The 14158-nt window shown below is 43.4% G+C and overlaps 1 protein-coding gene across 17 annotated transcripts in view; it reads right to left on the bottom strand.

Annotated features, from left to right (window-relative positions):
• Window positions 1-14158, bottom strand: part of LOC112653484 (uncharacterized) — a 138827-nt gene that overhangs the window by 120681 nt on the left and 3988 nt on the right. For 5 of the 17 annotated variants that reach the window (XR_007409937.1, XR_007409938.1, XR_003132222.3 and 2 more), the window contains one exon: window positions 9289-9394. The exons of 6 other annotated variants lie outside the window; for them this stretch is intronic. Coding sequence is in view for 5 of the 11 variants with exons in the window: in XM_025437666.3 (XP_025293451.1) it covers window positions 9318-9394 (77 nt within the window). In the remaining 6 variants the exon portion in view is untranslated. Of the gene's footprint in view, window positions 1-9288; window positions 9395-12317; window positions 13513-14158 lie in introns of those variants that run through there. 6 more of the 17 variants (XR_003132219.3, XR_003132221.3, XM_025437669.3 and 3 more) reach the window with 2 other exon arrangements.

The following is a 14158-nucleotide window of genomic DNA, read 5'->3' as shown; positions in this document are numbered from 1 at the left end:
TGTGGGTTTCTGACAGCAGCTTTCTATTCCTCAACAAGAGATCAGATGTGGTTAGCATAGTGTTTCTCTTTTTTTCCTGGCTTGAACAAGGATACAACTGCTGGAGTTACAGCAGCCCTCTTGTATCCATGAAGGAATGGCCCAAACATTTCAGGGACTTTGGCCCCATCATCTTTGAGTTGCTGAACCATTGTCTGTGACTACTCTAGACATCCTACTGTATGAGGAGTATAAGCCCCCTCTCTGTTTAAGCTACCATAAGAAGGTTTTGTGTTAAGCATTGTATTCTGAATTAGGTTTCTTAGCTAGTAAATAGCTATAGAGGCTTACCATAAGCCTGGCACTGTACTAAGCATTTTACAGCCTTTAGCACCTTAATCTTTGTAATAATCCCATGAGAAAGTGGTATTATTACCACATTAGAATTTTCCCAAAGTATGGATCTGCTAAAGCTCTACTATCCAATTCTACTGAGACTCCTAAGGCACAAAAGCTATCCATTTGCTTTTACCCTAACACAGAAAAACAGGAGTTTTACTCTATCTGTGTATGGTCTGAACTCAAGAAAGTCCTTTGCAAAACTACTTTGAAACCAAGTCCACCATCTTCCTCCAATAACAAGGAAGAAAGTTGTGAGTTGAAGCTGGAGAAAGATCTGAGGATGTTGGGGTTCTGAAGTTGCCATTACATTACTTTTTTTCCTTTCTTTCAAGATTTTATTTGAATTCAAGTTAGTTCAGTGGTGCCTGGGTGGCTCAGTGGTTGAGTGTCTACCTTTGGCTCAGGCTGTGATCCCAGGGTCCTGGAATTGAGTCCTGTATCAGGCTCCCCGCAGGGAGTCTGCTTCTCCTTCTGCCCATGTCTCTGCCTATCTCTCTGTGTCTCTCATGAATAAATAAATAAAATGTTTTTAAAAAATAAATAAATTCAAGTTAGTTCACATATAATGTGGTGTTAGTTTCAGGGGTAGAATCTAGTGATTCATCGGTTGTATATAACATCCAGTGCTCATGATGTCAAGTGCCCTCCTTGATGCCCATCACCCAATTTCACCACTGCATTTCTGAGTTCAATGCAGTTTACAGGTGGGTAACTGGGATGAGCAGAAGGCACATTGATGATTCTCTGAACATTTCTAGAACCTGAGGGTAGCCAGCCTCCTTCTCTAGAAGCTCTGACAGAGAGGGTTAGGTGTTGCATTGAAAGGTATCTTTGCCAGTTAGCTAAATGACATAATTAAAAAAAAAACAACTCCACTTGTTCCTGCTATTTCACCAATAAGGTTTTCACCTGTGTTAATAAGCAGACACTTCAGGGTTAGTTAGGAGGGTAAACACTCTCAATCATTCACTCCCTAGTGTAGATTAATTTGCTTCCATTTTCTTTGTAACACCTAGGCAAAAAATTCTCAAAGAACGATAGTTTAATTAGGGGATGTTGAACATACGTTGTAGAGTGAATAAATCTGGGTATGAATGAGCTGTATTCATGGAGGAGTGTTCTGAATCCTATGGGTGGGCTTCTCAGAGCTGTATACAGGTGTGTGCATGCAAACACACACACACTTTAATAGGAGATGCAGAGCTTTTGAAGTCTTCTTGGGTACCAGAAACAAGATTCAAAAGTTCAAGGGGCTAGAACAAGGGGACTAATGTAATAAGACCAAGTTTAATAAGGGCAGGTATTGAACACTGAACATCTGTCCAAAACTGCCCCACACAGGGAGGTGAAGGGGGAGGCGCGGCCTAATAGCAGCACATGAGACAAAGACAGAGCACCTGTGGCTGCCAGCTCCTGTGAGTCAGGAGTAGGGTCTGGCTGCCAAAAACATTAACGAGCTTCTGAGCCACTTTAATACAAGAACAGTCTTTAGCATGGGAGACCTGAGAGGTGCATGAGCCAGACCACACCTGAAGTCTGGGGCTCAGTTCTGTGAAGAAACATGGGTGTATGGTGACCAAACAAAAAGCCACGCAATAGGAAAGGGAACAGGGGAAAAGCACGGCAGAGGCAGTGGCCTCAAGGAAGCAAGAAGGCAGGGCTCCTGGGTGGTTCAGTCACTGAAGAGTCTGCCTTCAGGGTCCTGGGATCGAGCCCCGTGTCAAGCCCATGTCGGGCTCCTTGTTAAGTGGGGAGTTTGCTTCTCCCTCTGACTCTCCCCAACTCCCACCCTGCTCTTGCTCTTTCTTTCTCTCTCAAATAAATAAATAAATAAATAAATAAAATCAAGAAGAAGAAGAAGAAGAAGGAGGAGGAGGAGGAGGAGGAGGAGGAGGAGGAGGAGGAGGAGGAGGAGGCTGGCAGCAGAGAGCAGTGATCCCATCTGATTTATCTCAGTATTCTTGGTGCCTGGTACAGAACCAGGGCCACCTGGGAGGCTCTGTAAACATTCGCTGAAGGAACATATTGGAGCATCCCCAAATCCAAAGGGCTTTCCCAGAAAAGGGGCTCCTCACTTACGGGAGTATTTTCGTCCAATACAGTCTCTTGCTGGAGATTTTCTAACAGATACCCAAGAACTCAACGAAGGCTTAGGAACAGATGCTAAATTCTAAGTCCTGAGAATTTTATTCCATCACTCTAGATACTAAAGCCCTCACCATATCTACCTTTTAGACATTTATTCTCTTTTATTACTGACTTCCAAGGAGAAAGGAGAGAGAATGGGCAGAAAGAAGAAGGAAGGAGATATGGAAAAAAAAAAAAAAAAAAAGAATAGCCACTGCAAGGCTCATTAGCTCCTAAAGCCTTATTTCCTTCTCCTCCCACCTAAGGAGAAGCCCCACTGCCTGCCTCTGCTCATTACGTCTTCACAGTGGTCATACTTCTATAACAGACATGTTTACTGTCTCCATGTGTCTCTTCCCTGACCCTTGTGCCCATTCTTTTGTACCATTTTGTCCGTAATATTTACAGAGTACTTGTTGAATGGTACCTATCAATACACATTTGTAGCACCAATGAATGAATCCTGTGTCTTTAGGCTTGGGTGGGGCTGCATTTTCCATGCTGGCACATATTTCATTCCATATTCATAGGTAGGGTTTGTGTATATTATTCCATTGGAGTTAAAAGGAAGGCAGACGAGGGTGGGAGGAGGGACAATCTGGAGAAGTAAAAACTATCCTTGTGGGTTTCAGAAATGTCTGGGATATTATGCCTGAAGCTGAAACATCAGGTCCTATTTACTTTTTTTTCTTTTCTATAAACAGCCATAGATTTCTTAAAAAATGAACAACAAACACCAAAACCTCTTGTTATTTTTGTGTGTGATGAAGTCACATGAGCATGTGTCTGAGATTCTGGGTTTTGATACCTTTTCTTTTGCTTTGGTTTCCAAGACTTAAAAAACTGTATATTGATGTTGTACTTGATGTAAGCTTTTTTAAAATTTTTTTTTTATTGAGGAAAAGCTCTTAAGTACTTAGAGAAACTTCAGTGAGGGCAGGGCTGTCCTATTCTCCATCACAGCTCCTCCAGCTAGAGCAGCACCTGACATGTAGTAAATGCTCAGTAAACACATAGAGAGTGAATAAAACAGTTGCTGCCTGCCTTGATGACAGACATCACGTAATGAGCATATTTTTTTTTACAGGACTACTTCATCTACTAAAAGCCCAGTAGTTAAAGTGTGATTCTGATCTTAAAGACAAAGAAATAAGATGAAGGCACTCGTCCGTGGGGGTAATGGTGTCAGGATGCCAAACCAGCGGTGCCTAACTCCAAAGCCAGTGCTCAGTCTTTGTCACAGGCTACTCAGGGGAAGCTCGTCTTGGGTATTTCCTACTGCCTGCCCAACCTGTTCTTCCCTTAGAAGATCTTCCCTCCAGATCTCTGGATACCTTTTTCAAATGCTTTTGCAAATACAAGGTACACTATGAGTATTAAATAGGTGGGTGGATAGAGAGTTAGCTAAATGATACATGGATGGTGGGCAGTAAAATTAGCGGGTGGATAGCTAGTGATGTACAAACATTGGGTCCTCCTCCTGTCTGTGCCTACAGTATCAGCCTGACAGTTTCAGGCTTAACAAAGCAGATTGGCCTCTAACTGCCAATTCCACACCCGCTGCCTGCCCTATCTGGGATGATAAATGCCCTGAAGTCTTGAAAGTGGAGTATGCTTTTGCACTACAGTTTTTGCCCAGACCTCATTAATTCAGGAAGATGATACTTCAAGTCAGTGGAAAGATATCGAATGTGTGCAAAAACTCCTTAATTGCGGGTTTCCTTTTGCTGTTTGCTCCCTTAATAAATTTGGAAACTATTTTATGTAAATTATACATAATTTAAGTGGGGCTATCGCATTTTCCTGCTCCATGAGCAGGAGCAGGAATGAGGCTGAACAGAACAGAGGAAAACAATCACCTGGTGAAGATGCTCCTTCTATTATAACTACGTCTGCTTTTTTACTCTACACCAAATCCCTCTTAAGGATGCTGTATATAGGGATCCCTGGGTGGCGCAGCGGTTTAGCGCCTGCCTTTGGCCCAGGGCGCGATCCTGGAGACCCGGGATCGAATCCCACGTCAGGCTCCTGGTGCATGGAGCCTGCTTCTCCCTCTGCCTATGTCTCTGCCTCTCTCTCTCTCTCTCTCTCTCTCTCTCTGTGACTACCATAAATAAATAAAAAATATTAATAAAAAAAAAAAGTTTAAAAAAAAAAAAAAAAGGATGCTGTATATAAATGTGAGCTTTAGGATGCTGATGTGAAAAGAAGCCAGGAGTTTCATGGGCAGGCAATAGAACAATGGTGAGGCAGGACTCTTGGCGCTGGAGTAACTCCAATGGCAGAAAGTGTAAACTGAGCCTAGAGATGCTAGGGTGGGATTGGGTGGCTAAAAAGAAGAGTGCGTGGGAGAGAATGAGTGAAATGGAGAAAAGGAGTGGATGTTGATCTAGCCTGCAAGGCAGAGCTGGCAAAGCAGCCCAGTGGAGAGGTCTAGCCAGGCCAGGAACCCAAGGGGGGAGATGGCCCCTAAATCTGCCTCTGGGTCCACCTCTGGTCTCAAAACCAGACTTCCTACTGCTGCTATACATTTCCAGCTGGCTGGCCCACAGACGCTTCCGAAAAGATGTTCTTTCCATGGGAGGCATTTCAGACAATGGAGTTGGGCTGCCTGGATTCCGCTTTTGCTCTACTATTTGTTAGCTGTGTGACCTTAGGCAAGAGTCTTAACTATGCTGTATCTTGATTTTTCATATTTATAAAATGGGAATGATAAAATTACATACCTCATAGGATTGTGTGACTTATTGTCCCTAGAGCACTTAAAATATCTTTTGTAAGTAAGGAAGCCGGTAAGTACTGTGTAAGGACTTGCTATTCTTTTTTTTTTTTTTAATTTTTTTTTTTTAATTTATTTATGATAGTCACAGAGAGAGAGAGAGGCAGAGACACAGGCAGAGGGAGAAGCAGGCTCCATGCACCGGGAGCCCGACGTGGGATTCGATCCCGGGTCTCCAGGATCATGCCCTGGGCCAAAGGCAGGCGCCAAACCGCTGCGCCACCCAGGGATCCCAGGACTTGCTATTCTTGTCATCATCATCCTCTGTCTCTAATAATGACCATTAGTCAAGCCAGAAACTTCAGCTAATCTACTTGTGAGGAATGAATGTTCTCTTCCACTCCCACCCCCCATTTCCTGGAACCTGTACTCCCCAAAGCTAAGATAATTAAAGGGACTACAGCTTCATGCAAAGCAGGAGGGAGACATGATGCAGAAGATGTAGCAGAGCCGTACCCAGGTGGGGTAGTCGGTTGGTGTCCAACTCTTGGTTTCAGTTCAGGTCTTAATCTCAGGGTCCTGGGATGGAGCCCTGCATTGAGCTCCAGGAGACTCTTTCTCCCTTTTCCTCTGCCCCCACCCCTTGCCCCCTATGCACTCTCTCTCCCTCTCTAAAAAATAAATAAACAAATCTTTTTAAAAAGAGAGGCAACTGACTCATTTACACAATTAACAATCCTCCCTTTGGACCTAGTATGAGGAGTAGGAGGCTATATGAATGACAATCCAAGAAAGGGTAGGGCCCCAGGGGACCTCCAGGGCTGGCTTCACTACACCAAGGAGTGGGGAGGGAAGGAGAGAAGGAAAGTCTAAGGGAAGAGGTCTCTCTGCAGACCAGAAGGGCAGCCACCATGGGAGCCAGGGAAGGGGAGGGCTAAGGTCCTGCTTCATCCAACGATGTTGGGTGAAGTGGCTGCCTCTGCCTCTCCTCCTTTTGTCAGCCCTGTGTGGGTAAGAACCAGAAGGAAAGACTACTTGCACGTTTTTCTGAACTCTGTACTTGCACGTTTTTCTGAACTCTGTGGGGGATTGACTGGATAAAAATATGTTCAGTTATGGAAATCATGACTCATCTATAACAAGGGATGGAGTGCTGGACTGGGCTTATTCGTAATCATCAATGGTGTTTGTGGGTCCACAAGAGGCATCTGACATATGAAAGCCCTTTGGTTACAATTAGGGATCTCATAAGTTAAATTAATGGATTGTTATAATGTATTTGACATTTCCAACGAAACACTTTGGGGTCTTTGGGGGCATATTTGGTAGCTGCTGAATGATTGATGTACAGATTCTTTGTTAAAAACCTGGTTTAAGTTCTAGCCACTCAACTTTAAATCTATTTTAAAAAACAAACCTAACCCACCACAGGCTGCTTTTCAGGGGGGAAACTCAAAACTATTCCCACTGATGCTCACAACGAGACTTGCATGTTCAAGTTTGAACTTAGAGTTATAATTTGCCTGCCCTTTTAATGAACAATTATTAAAACCAGTGACTGGCTTAAAGGATTCCTAAATTAACCACGAGAAACTTGGCTTTCTCGGGAGAGTTGGGTAGAACTCCAGCAGTGCAGCCAATTCCTGGTTATTGATAACTTTTGGAATCCTGCTACGTTGGCCTGCCTTGTGTCTGCACAGCAAAGAAAGGTGAAGACAAGTAATAATGGAGACCTAAAAATATATCAACAAGAATAAATGTGTTGTGGGGAAATTCCAAGCTTTATTAAATGCACTTTTGGTGAAAGAAGCCCTACAGAGAATTTCTTAATAAATTTTCAAAGAGGGGAGGTGCTTGGTCACTGGAGTAGCCTACATAAGCAATTGTGGTATTTGTGGAATGTCAAACTGCAGATTGCCAGAGGTAATCATCCAGCTAGTATCACCATCGTTTCTTATGATAGACCAGAGTCTAGGACCATGGTTTGGGGTTGGCTGAGACTCATGTCCTTGTGTTGGAGGATTGTGTTGGTGTCACGGACTCTCCAGTTTGGAAGTAGCTTGAGCGTGTAGCCACCCCTCCATGCAGCCAATGCTCCCACGCTCAAAGATTTGTGGCCAGAAGAGACACTTGCTATTAAACACCTTAGTAACTCATTCCAAATCCAGTAACACCCACATCCAGGAAATTCTTCTTAAAGTTTAGCCTAAATCCCTCATGCTTCAACGTAAGCTCATTTCCTCTCATTCTGTCCAAAACAGAAATAGGGAACAGCTGTTCTCCATCCACTGGTTCATACACTTGAGGACTTTATTTCAACCATCCCCCTAAATCTCCTTCTCTTCTCCAGAATAAATACTCCAGCTCCCAGAAACATTCTCTGAGACTGACCCAAACCATGGTAGCCAATTATTTTCTAAGTGCTTCCTTTAATTCCAACATTGATCCAAGGTACTGTCTCAGCTTTCAGTCTTGAACAGCACACATTTAGTGGGTGATGCAGAGACCCAAAAGTGAAGCAAGGCTCCTGCCAATATTTGAAGACTCTTTACCACCTACTGCTATCCCAGCGCCACCAGCTGTGAAGTTTAATCTATCATCAACCTCAACATCCTCATTGCTACAATAGCTTTATTTTCATTACTAGTTCTACATCAGATGCTGTGTTACACATTTTATATAAGTCATCTCATTTAATGCTTATAATGCTGTTGGATGGAAATTTTAATCTTTGATTCCTAGATGTGGAAATATCTTCTAAAAACCTCACTACTAATAAGTGCCTGGGACTTGAACCTGACAGACAGCTGTCTGACTCAGAGCCTAATTCATGTTGATCTTGTCTTGTCCCCAGGGAGTAGGCTAGTAATACATAAGGTTTTAAAATTTTCATTCTTCAGTGATATCATTTAAAAACAAAAAACCTCATTATTACATTTATTATGTTTAATTGTAATTATCAATGTAAAGATATGTCAGCCCCATTAGGCTTGGACCTGTTCCAGGGTGGGGACCTCTGCTTTGTTTGTATATTTTCAGCACTAAACACAGTGCCATTTATTGAGTAGACACTCAAAATTTGTTTGGAATATGGCTGAAAGAATGGGTGGATGGATGGATGATGGATGGATGGATAAAACAAACACATATGAATCCACACTTATTGAGTACCCCAATTCTCAAGTGCAAAAGTACTTACAGATTCATATGTATCCCTTTGTATAAATGCCATTCTCCTATCTCTACCCCTACTTTCACAACAGAATTGGCTTGGGGTCATGAGATAGTTGGAAGATAAAGAATCTAGTCTCATTTTTCCCAGTAAGTCAATGTGTGATCTTGGACAAGTCACTTGTTTTCTCATCTGAAATATGAGGAGAGTTGGCCTGGATAATATTTGAGGCCCATTCCAGTCCTACATTTCCATAATTCTATAGCTATCTACCTACCTTAATCAGGCTTATCTAAATAATCACAAAAACAGCACTTCATGCTGGAGAAACACAGTCATAATAAACTAAGCAAAACCAAATGCCCTTCAATATCCTGTTGTGAACTATAAAATGTCCCCCTAAAATCACATTTTCCCCTTGAAACAGGATGTAGGAAAAATATTTTCCTATTAAATCCTTTTAAAGTGCAAGGGAAAGCATTTATTCTGTGATTTGCTGTCCAACTCAATAAAAAGTAGAGGATTGCCCTTCTTAATTACAGAAGATACTGTCAGAAAAGCAAAGATGGTAGAAATTCAGGTTGGAAACCAAGATGCCATGCCAACAAAATGATGCATACATTTTCTGGAGGGAGTTTCCAAGTGTGCATCAAGCAGTTTATTTTTGCCATTATGTTGGGGAAGCCAGTAAATGAGTTTTTATGAGGTGATTTATGAAACTCCTGGGGTGCATAAAGTGAGGGTGGGGAAGAAGTGGCACCAACTTCCAAACCTGTGGGGTGAGGGCAAAGTGGACTTGAACACCAGTGAATGTTGGTTACATTGCTGCAAGTCGAATCCTGGCAATAGGTTTAGCAGAAAGGGCTAGAAGATTTCAGAGGAACTTTACCTTGACTTAGGATATCTGAAAGCCTCCTGCTAGAGTCTATCCCTTAAGAGTGGCAGTTCTCTTTTCCTTATTTCTGTAGAGCCTGGGAGGGTTGCAAGGAGCAGACCTAGAAACATTGTTTGAGAAATGGAAAAGAACAGGTTGGTCTCTCTGTTCATCTAGGAAGACAGCAAGGGGCACCTGCCCAGTTCATCATCATCCTGCCTTTCTGTCACCATCCTATCCCTCTGGGGAGGGTAAGATAATGGCCCCCCAAAGATGTCTAATTTTGGCCCAGTGAGACCTGTTTTGGAATTTGACCTCCAGAACTGTAGCCCAGCAAATTTGCATTTTTTCAAGTGAATGTGTTTGTGGTAATTTGTTACAGCAGCTACAGGAAACTGTTATACCCCCCAAAACCTCCAACCAGCAGAGTGTGTCCTGATTGCCATGTGTGAACCATGTGATTCTGGATGTTGAGCCTTAGATGATTGGGCCGGAAGTAGATGTGTGTCCCAAGCTGGACTAATTTTTGTCTGCATGTTCAGAATTTGACCTTGGTACAGCTATGACTATATAGCAGCATGACATATAAAATCAGCTGAGGGCAGGGGAGACTCATGTTCAGTCACATAAATAAAGAAGTAGAGAAAGCTGGTTTGCAGAGATAATTATACTGCAAGAGAAAGAGGCAGGAAAGGATGGAGAGGTCTGATAGCACTCTAATTTCTAGCTCCCATCTGAGGTGAGGTACAAGTTGGCAGAAGAGACCTCTCACCCAGTTACTGCACCCCACAGACATTTGTAAAAGAGCCAATGTCCTCAGTTCAGAAACATTGATAGATTAGCTCCAACCAAATAAAAAAATGTACACTGGTGGCTGTTGCCCATCAGCCAGATGACTAATACTGGCTCCATGGGGAGGTGGAAAGGGGACTTAAGGGGAAATCCCTGCTCACAGAATCAGCAGTGGTTAGTAGGTGTGGTGTTCCTCCATTTTTCAGACGAGGCTCAGAGAGGTGAAGTAACTTGCCCCCAAATCACACAGCTCGTGAGTAGGGTAGCTGCAATTCAAACAACTCTAGTCTTTTAGTTTCCAAATCTCATATACTTTTTTTTTGTACATTTGCTTTTCAACTATTACTTGTCCTCTGCTAACTAGTCCCTGGATTTCTTCTTCTTCTTCTTTTTTTAAACTAGAAATAACTCAGAGATCTGATAAATGTCCCTTATGTACCCTATAAAAATTCCTTGGGTATTAAAACACTCACAGTTACCACTGTCCAGAGAGGAGAACAATGAGTATGTGATATAGCTTAGGCTGGTCACAGCCTTACAGCGTCCAGGGGCCACAGGTCAGATACCAATGAGGGTTAAGAGAGCAGCAACTTCCCAGTCTTTCTTCTGAAGCTTTTTCTCACTGGGGTCCACATCTGTGTGCTTCCTGGAGAGTGCACACCAGCAGCCACGAGACGCTTGGCAGGCCATGGGCCTTTGTCTCTGCCTGATGTCCAGGCTTGCGAACCCGAACCAGACTGACTCTCAGCTTCAATGATCCTTCAGGACCATCCTGAAGAAACAGAGTAAAGGGGTACCGATGGAGTAGTCTTAACTCAGGGAGCTCACTGCCTTCAAAGACTCTCAGGTTGTGTTTGTCATGCTCAGCCTCCCTGCCAGCTTGACTTAGTACTCCTTTTTTTTTTAATTGAAGATTTTACTTATTTATTCATGAGAGACACAGAGACAGAGGCAGAGACACAGGCAGAGGGAGAAGCAGGCTCCCTACAGGGAGCCAGATGTGGGACTCGATCCCAGGACCCTGAGATCACGCCCTGAGCCAAAGGCAGACGCTCAACCACTGAGCCACCCGGGTGCCCCAGGGCTTGGTACTCCTGAAGATTTTTTTGTACCAGGAAACCATGAGAGTCTCCTGGGAGTTCAGAAGGTAAGGGGGTCTTTCTCAAGACCATTGCTGCTGATGAGAAAGACTATGAACTGAAAACCACTTAGTTAACCCTTGTATTTCACTACCCCCTTACACACACATGCACGCACACACACACACCTTGTCTTCCTATATAAAAATCAACAGAAGGACTTAATCTGAGATAATTTTCTGAAGAAGGCAAGCTCCTCTTGGACCATCTGAGAAGTTGGTCAGAAGTTCAAACCACAGAAAATGCTCTACCATCCTTTTACTCTTTGCAACCTTGTCTTTTGAAATGTAGTCACCGGATGTGGTGGGAGAGGATTTTGGGAGCCTGCCTTATCTGCCTTCTCTCTGTGCCAGGCCCCTTATAAAGTGGTTCTTGTTCTTTTGCCATATGCTCCTTTCTTGGGATTGACGTCCTTCCAAACCACTGGGTTCTGGTGGCATCTTGTCATTTGTTGACCACACCCCCTCACCCCCAGCCCAGCCGGCTGATATGGCTGTGTGGGAAAGTGTCCCTTTCTCTTTCTGCGCTAATTTGAACTGCTCGAAGTTGAATGCTTTCACAGATTGAGAACCGGGCATGAACATTCCAGATGTTCTGAGCTGCTGCTAGATCCTCCAAACCAGCTCTCTCTCACATTCTGGATTCAAATAGCTCCCTGGTATGAAGTTGGAAGTATGAGTTGAGTGTATCTACCTTCTTCTCTGTGGCATATATTGAAGGTGAAGCATCTGCCCCAACCCGAGGACCCGTTGGGCACCCATTTCACTGCAAATTTAGCATGAGGAAACTTGTGGGTGTTGTTTTGGTCAAAGTCAGCTTGTTTTGGCCTCCAGCCCTCCGTGAGAGTGTGTGTGTGCGCGCATGCACACAGATGTTACTGTCCAAGAGTGGAGGACGATGGTAGTTGAAAGAAGAGGCAACAGCACAAAAGTAAGTAGTTGCAAGACAATTAACATCAGGAAAAACATGGATGCACAGTATCTGAAGCATCCAAACAGTGACTTAGAACCAAGAGGATCAAATCGAAGGGGAAAGGCTCAGAGAACGGGTAATAAAGGACAGGAGGAAGTAGTCAGGGTATATCCTGTGGCTGCAATAACAAATTACCATAAACTTTGTGGTTTATAGCAATAGAAGTTTATTTCTCACAGTTCTGGAGGGTAGAAGTCCAAAATCAAGGTGTCAGCAGGGCCAAGCTCCCCAAGCTGTAGGGGGAGAGTCCTTCTTTGAGCCTTCCAGCTTCTGATGGCAGTCAGCATTCCAGGGCTTGTGGCTGCCTCATATCTCTGCCTCCATTTTTGTGTGTGTGTCTCTTATAAGAACACTTGTTAGGTTTGGGGCTGGCCTGAATAATTTAGGATGATATCCTCATCTCAAATCCTCAATGACACCTGCAAAGATCTTTTTTCCAGATAATGTAAAATTCAGGGGTTCTAAAAATTAGGATGTGGACCTATCTCTTGGAGGCCAACATTTAGCTCATCACAGGGTGACGATTGATAGAAAGTAGGAGGAAATAGGCCAGTAGGTCAGGACAAGGGGCTCAGAACCCAAGTCAGTAATTGGGTAAGAATGAAGAATGTGGCCACTCCTCTTTTATATACTCTGGTGGGGGAGTGGAGGGACCAAGGTAGCCCCTGAAACCGCTGGGCCACAACAGCTCTGTTTTCCTCCTGCCCCCTCCCCCGTTTTTTCTCCTGGGAGAGTGTAGAGAGCAAGATGGAGTCACTTGTGTCAAGCAGGGGCCTGTGTCAAGCAATGATGCAAGCAGCCAAGGGCATTGCCAGTACCAGATATGGCCTAGAACAGCACCAGCTGTTGACACACTCAGAATTGATAACCAGCAGACACAGAGGAGGTCTGCAAAGGCCCAAGACTGATTAAATCCCTTTTAAAAGAGAGGATTTTTGCAGCAAATTGTCAGACTCCTCAGACACTGACCCCTCTGTGTCTGACCACTTCAAAAAGGCAACTGCCCCAGAAGGCTCTGCCCTACTGATCTCTGAAAATAACAGAGATCCTTCACTGCTGGGACATAATACAGTAACTGAGGCCAGCTGACCTGGACCAGACGGAGGCCTCATTCAACAGCACGCTTATGGTCTAACTTCCTACCCCTGTTCTATCTTGTATGTTGTGTGACGTTTAAGAAGCCAAGTGAAACACATGGTGAAATGCCATTGAGTTTGGAATCCTGAACCTGCTTTATGATCATGTTACCCTTGCTTTATGATGAAATAAAGCTGGCATTGTAGAAAGACATAACTCGTGTTGTGTGCCTTCATAGCATGCTCATGACAGAGAACTTCTGGAAGAAAAAAATGTTCATTTTATTGTGGTAAGAACACTTAGCATGAGATTTATCCTCTTAACAGATTCTTAAGTGTAAACACAGTATTGTTAGCCTTAGGCACAATTTTGTACATTCATTTTGCTTAACTGAACCTTTATATCCATCAGCCAGCAACTCCTCATTCCCAACTTCCTTGCCCTTGGCAACCATTATTCTACTCTCTCCTTTTTGACTATTTTAGATACTTCATATAAGTCGAATCATGCAGTATTTGTCCTGCAAATGGCTCATTTCACACAGTATGATGTCCTCCAGGTTCATCCACGTTCTTGCATATTGCAGGTTGTCCTTGTTTAAGGATGAATAATATTCCATTGTACATATATACTACAATTTTTAATCCATTCATTTGTCAATGGCCATTTAGGTTGCTTCCAAGTCTGGGCTACTTGTAAATAATGCTGCTATGAATATGGAAGTACAGCTCTCTCTTTGAGCTCCTGATTTCAATTCTTTTGGATATATACCCTGAAATGGGGCTGCTGGATTATATGGTAGTTCCTTTTTTTTTTTTTTTAAGATTTTATTTAATTATTTGAGAGAAAGAGATAATGAGATCATGAGTGGGGCAGTGGGTTGGGCAGAGGAAGAGGGAGAAGCA

The sequence above is a fragment of the Canis lupus genome, chromosome 3 (assembly GCF_003254725.2).
Source record: "Canis lupus dingo isolate Sandy chromosome 3, ASM325472v2, whole genome shotgun sequence".
Taxonomy (NCBI): Eukaryota; Metazoa; Chordata; class Mammalia; order Carnivora; family Canidae; genus Canis; species Canis lupus.
Note: the sequence above shows the minus strand (reverse complement) of the source record. Positions and strands in the feature narration are given on the sequence as shown.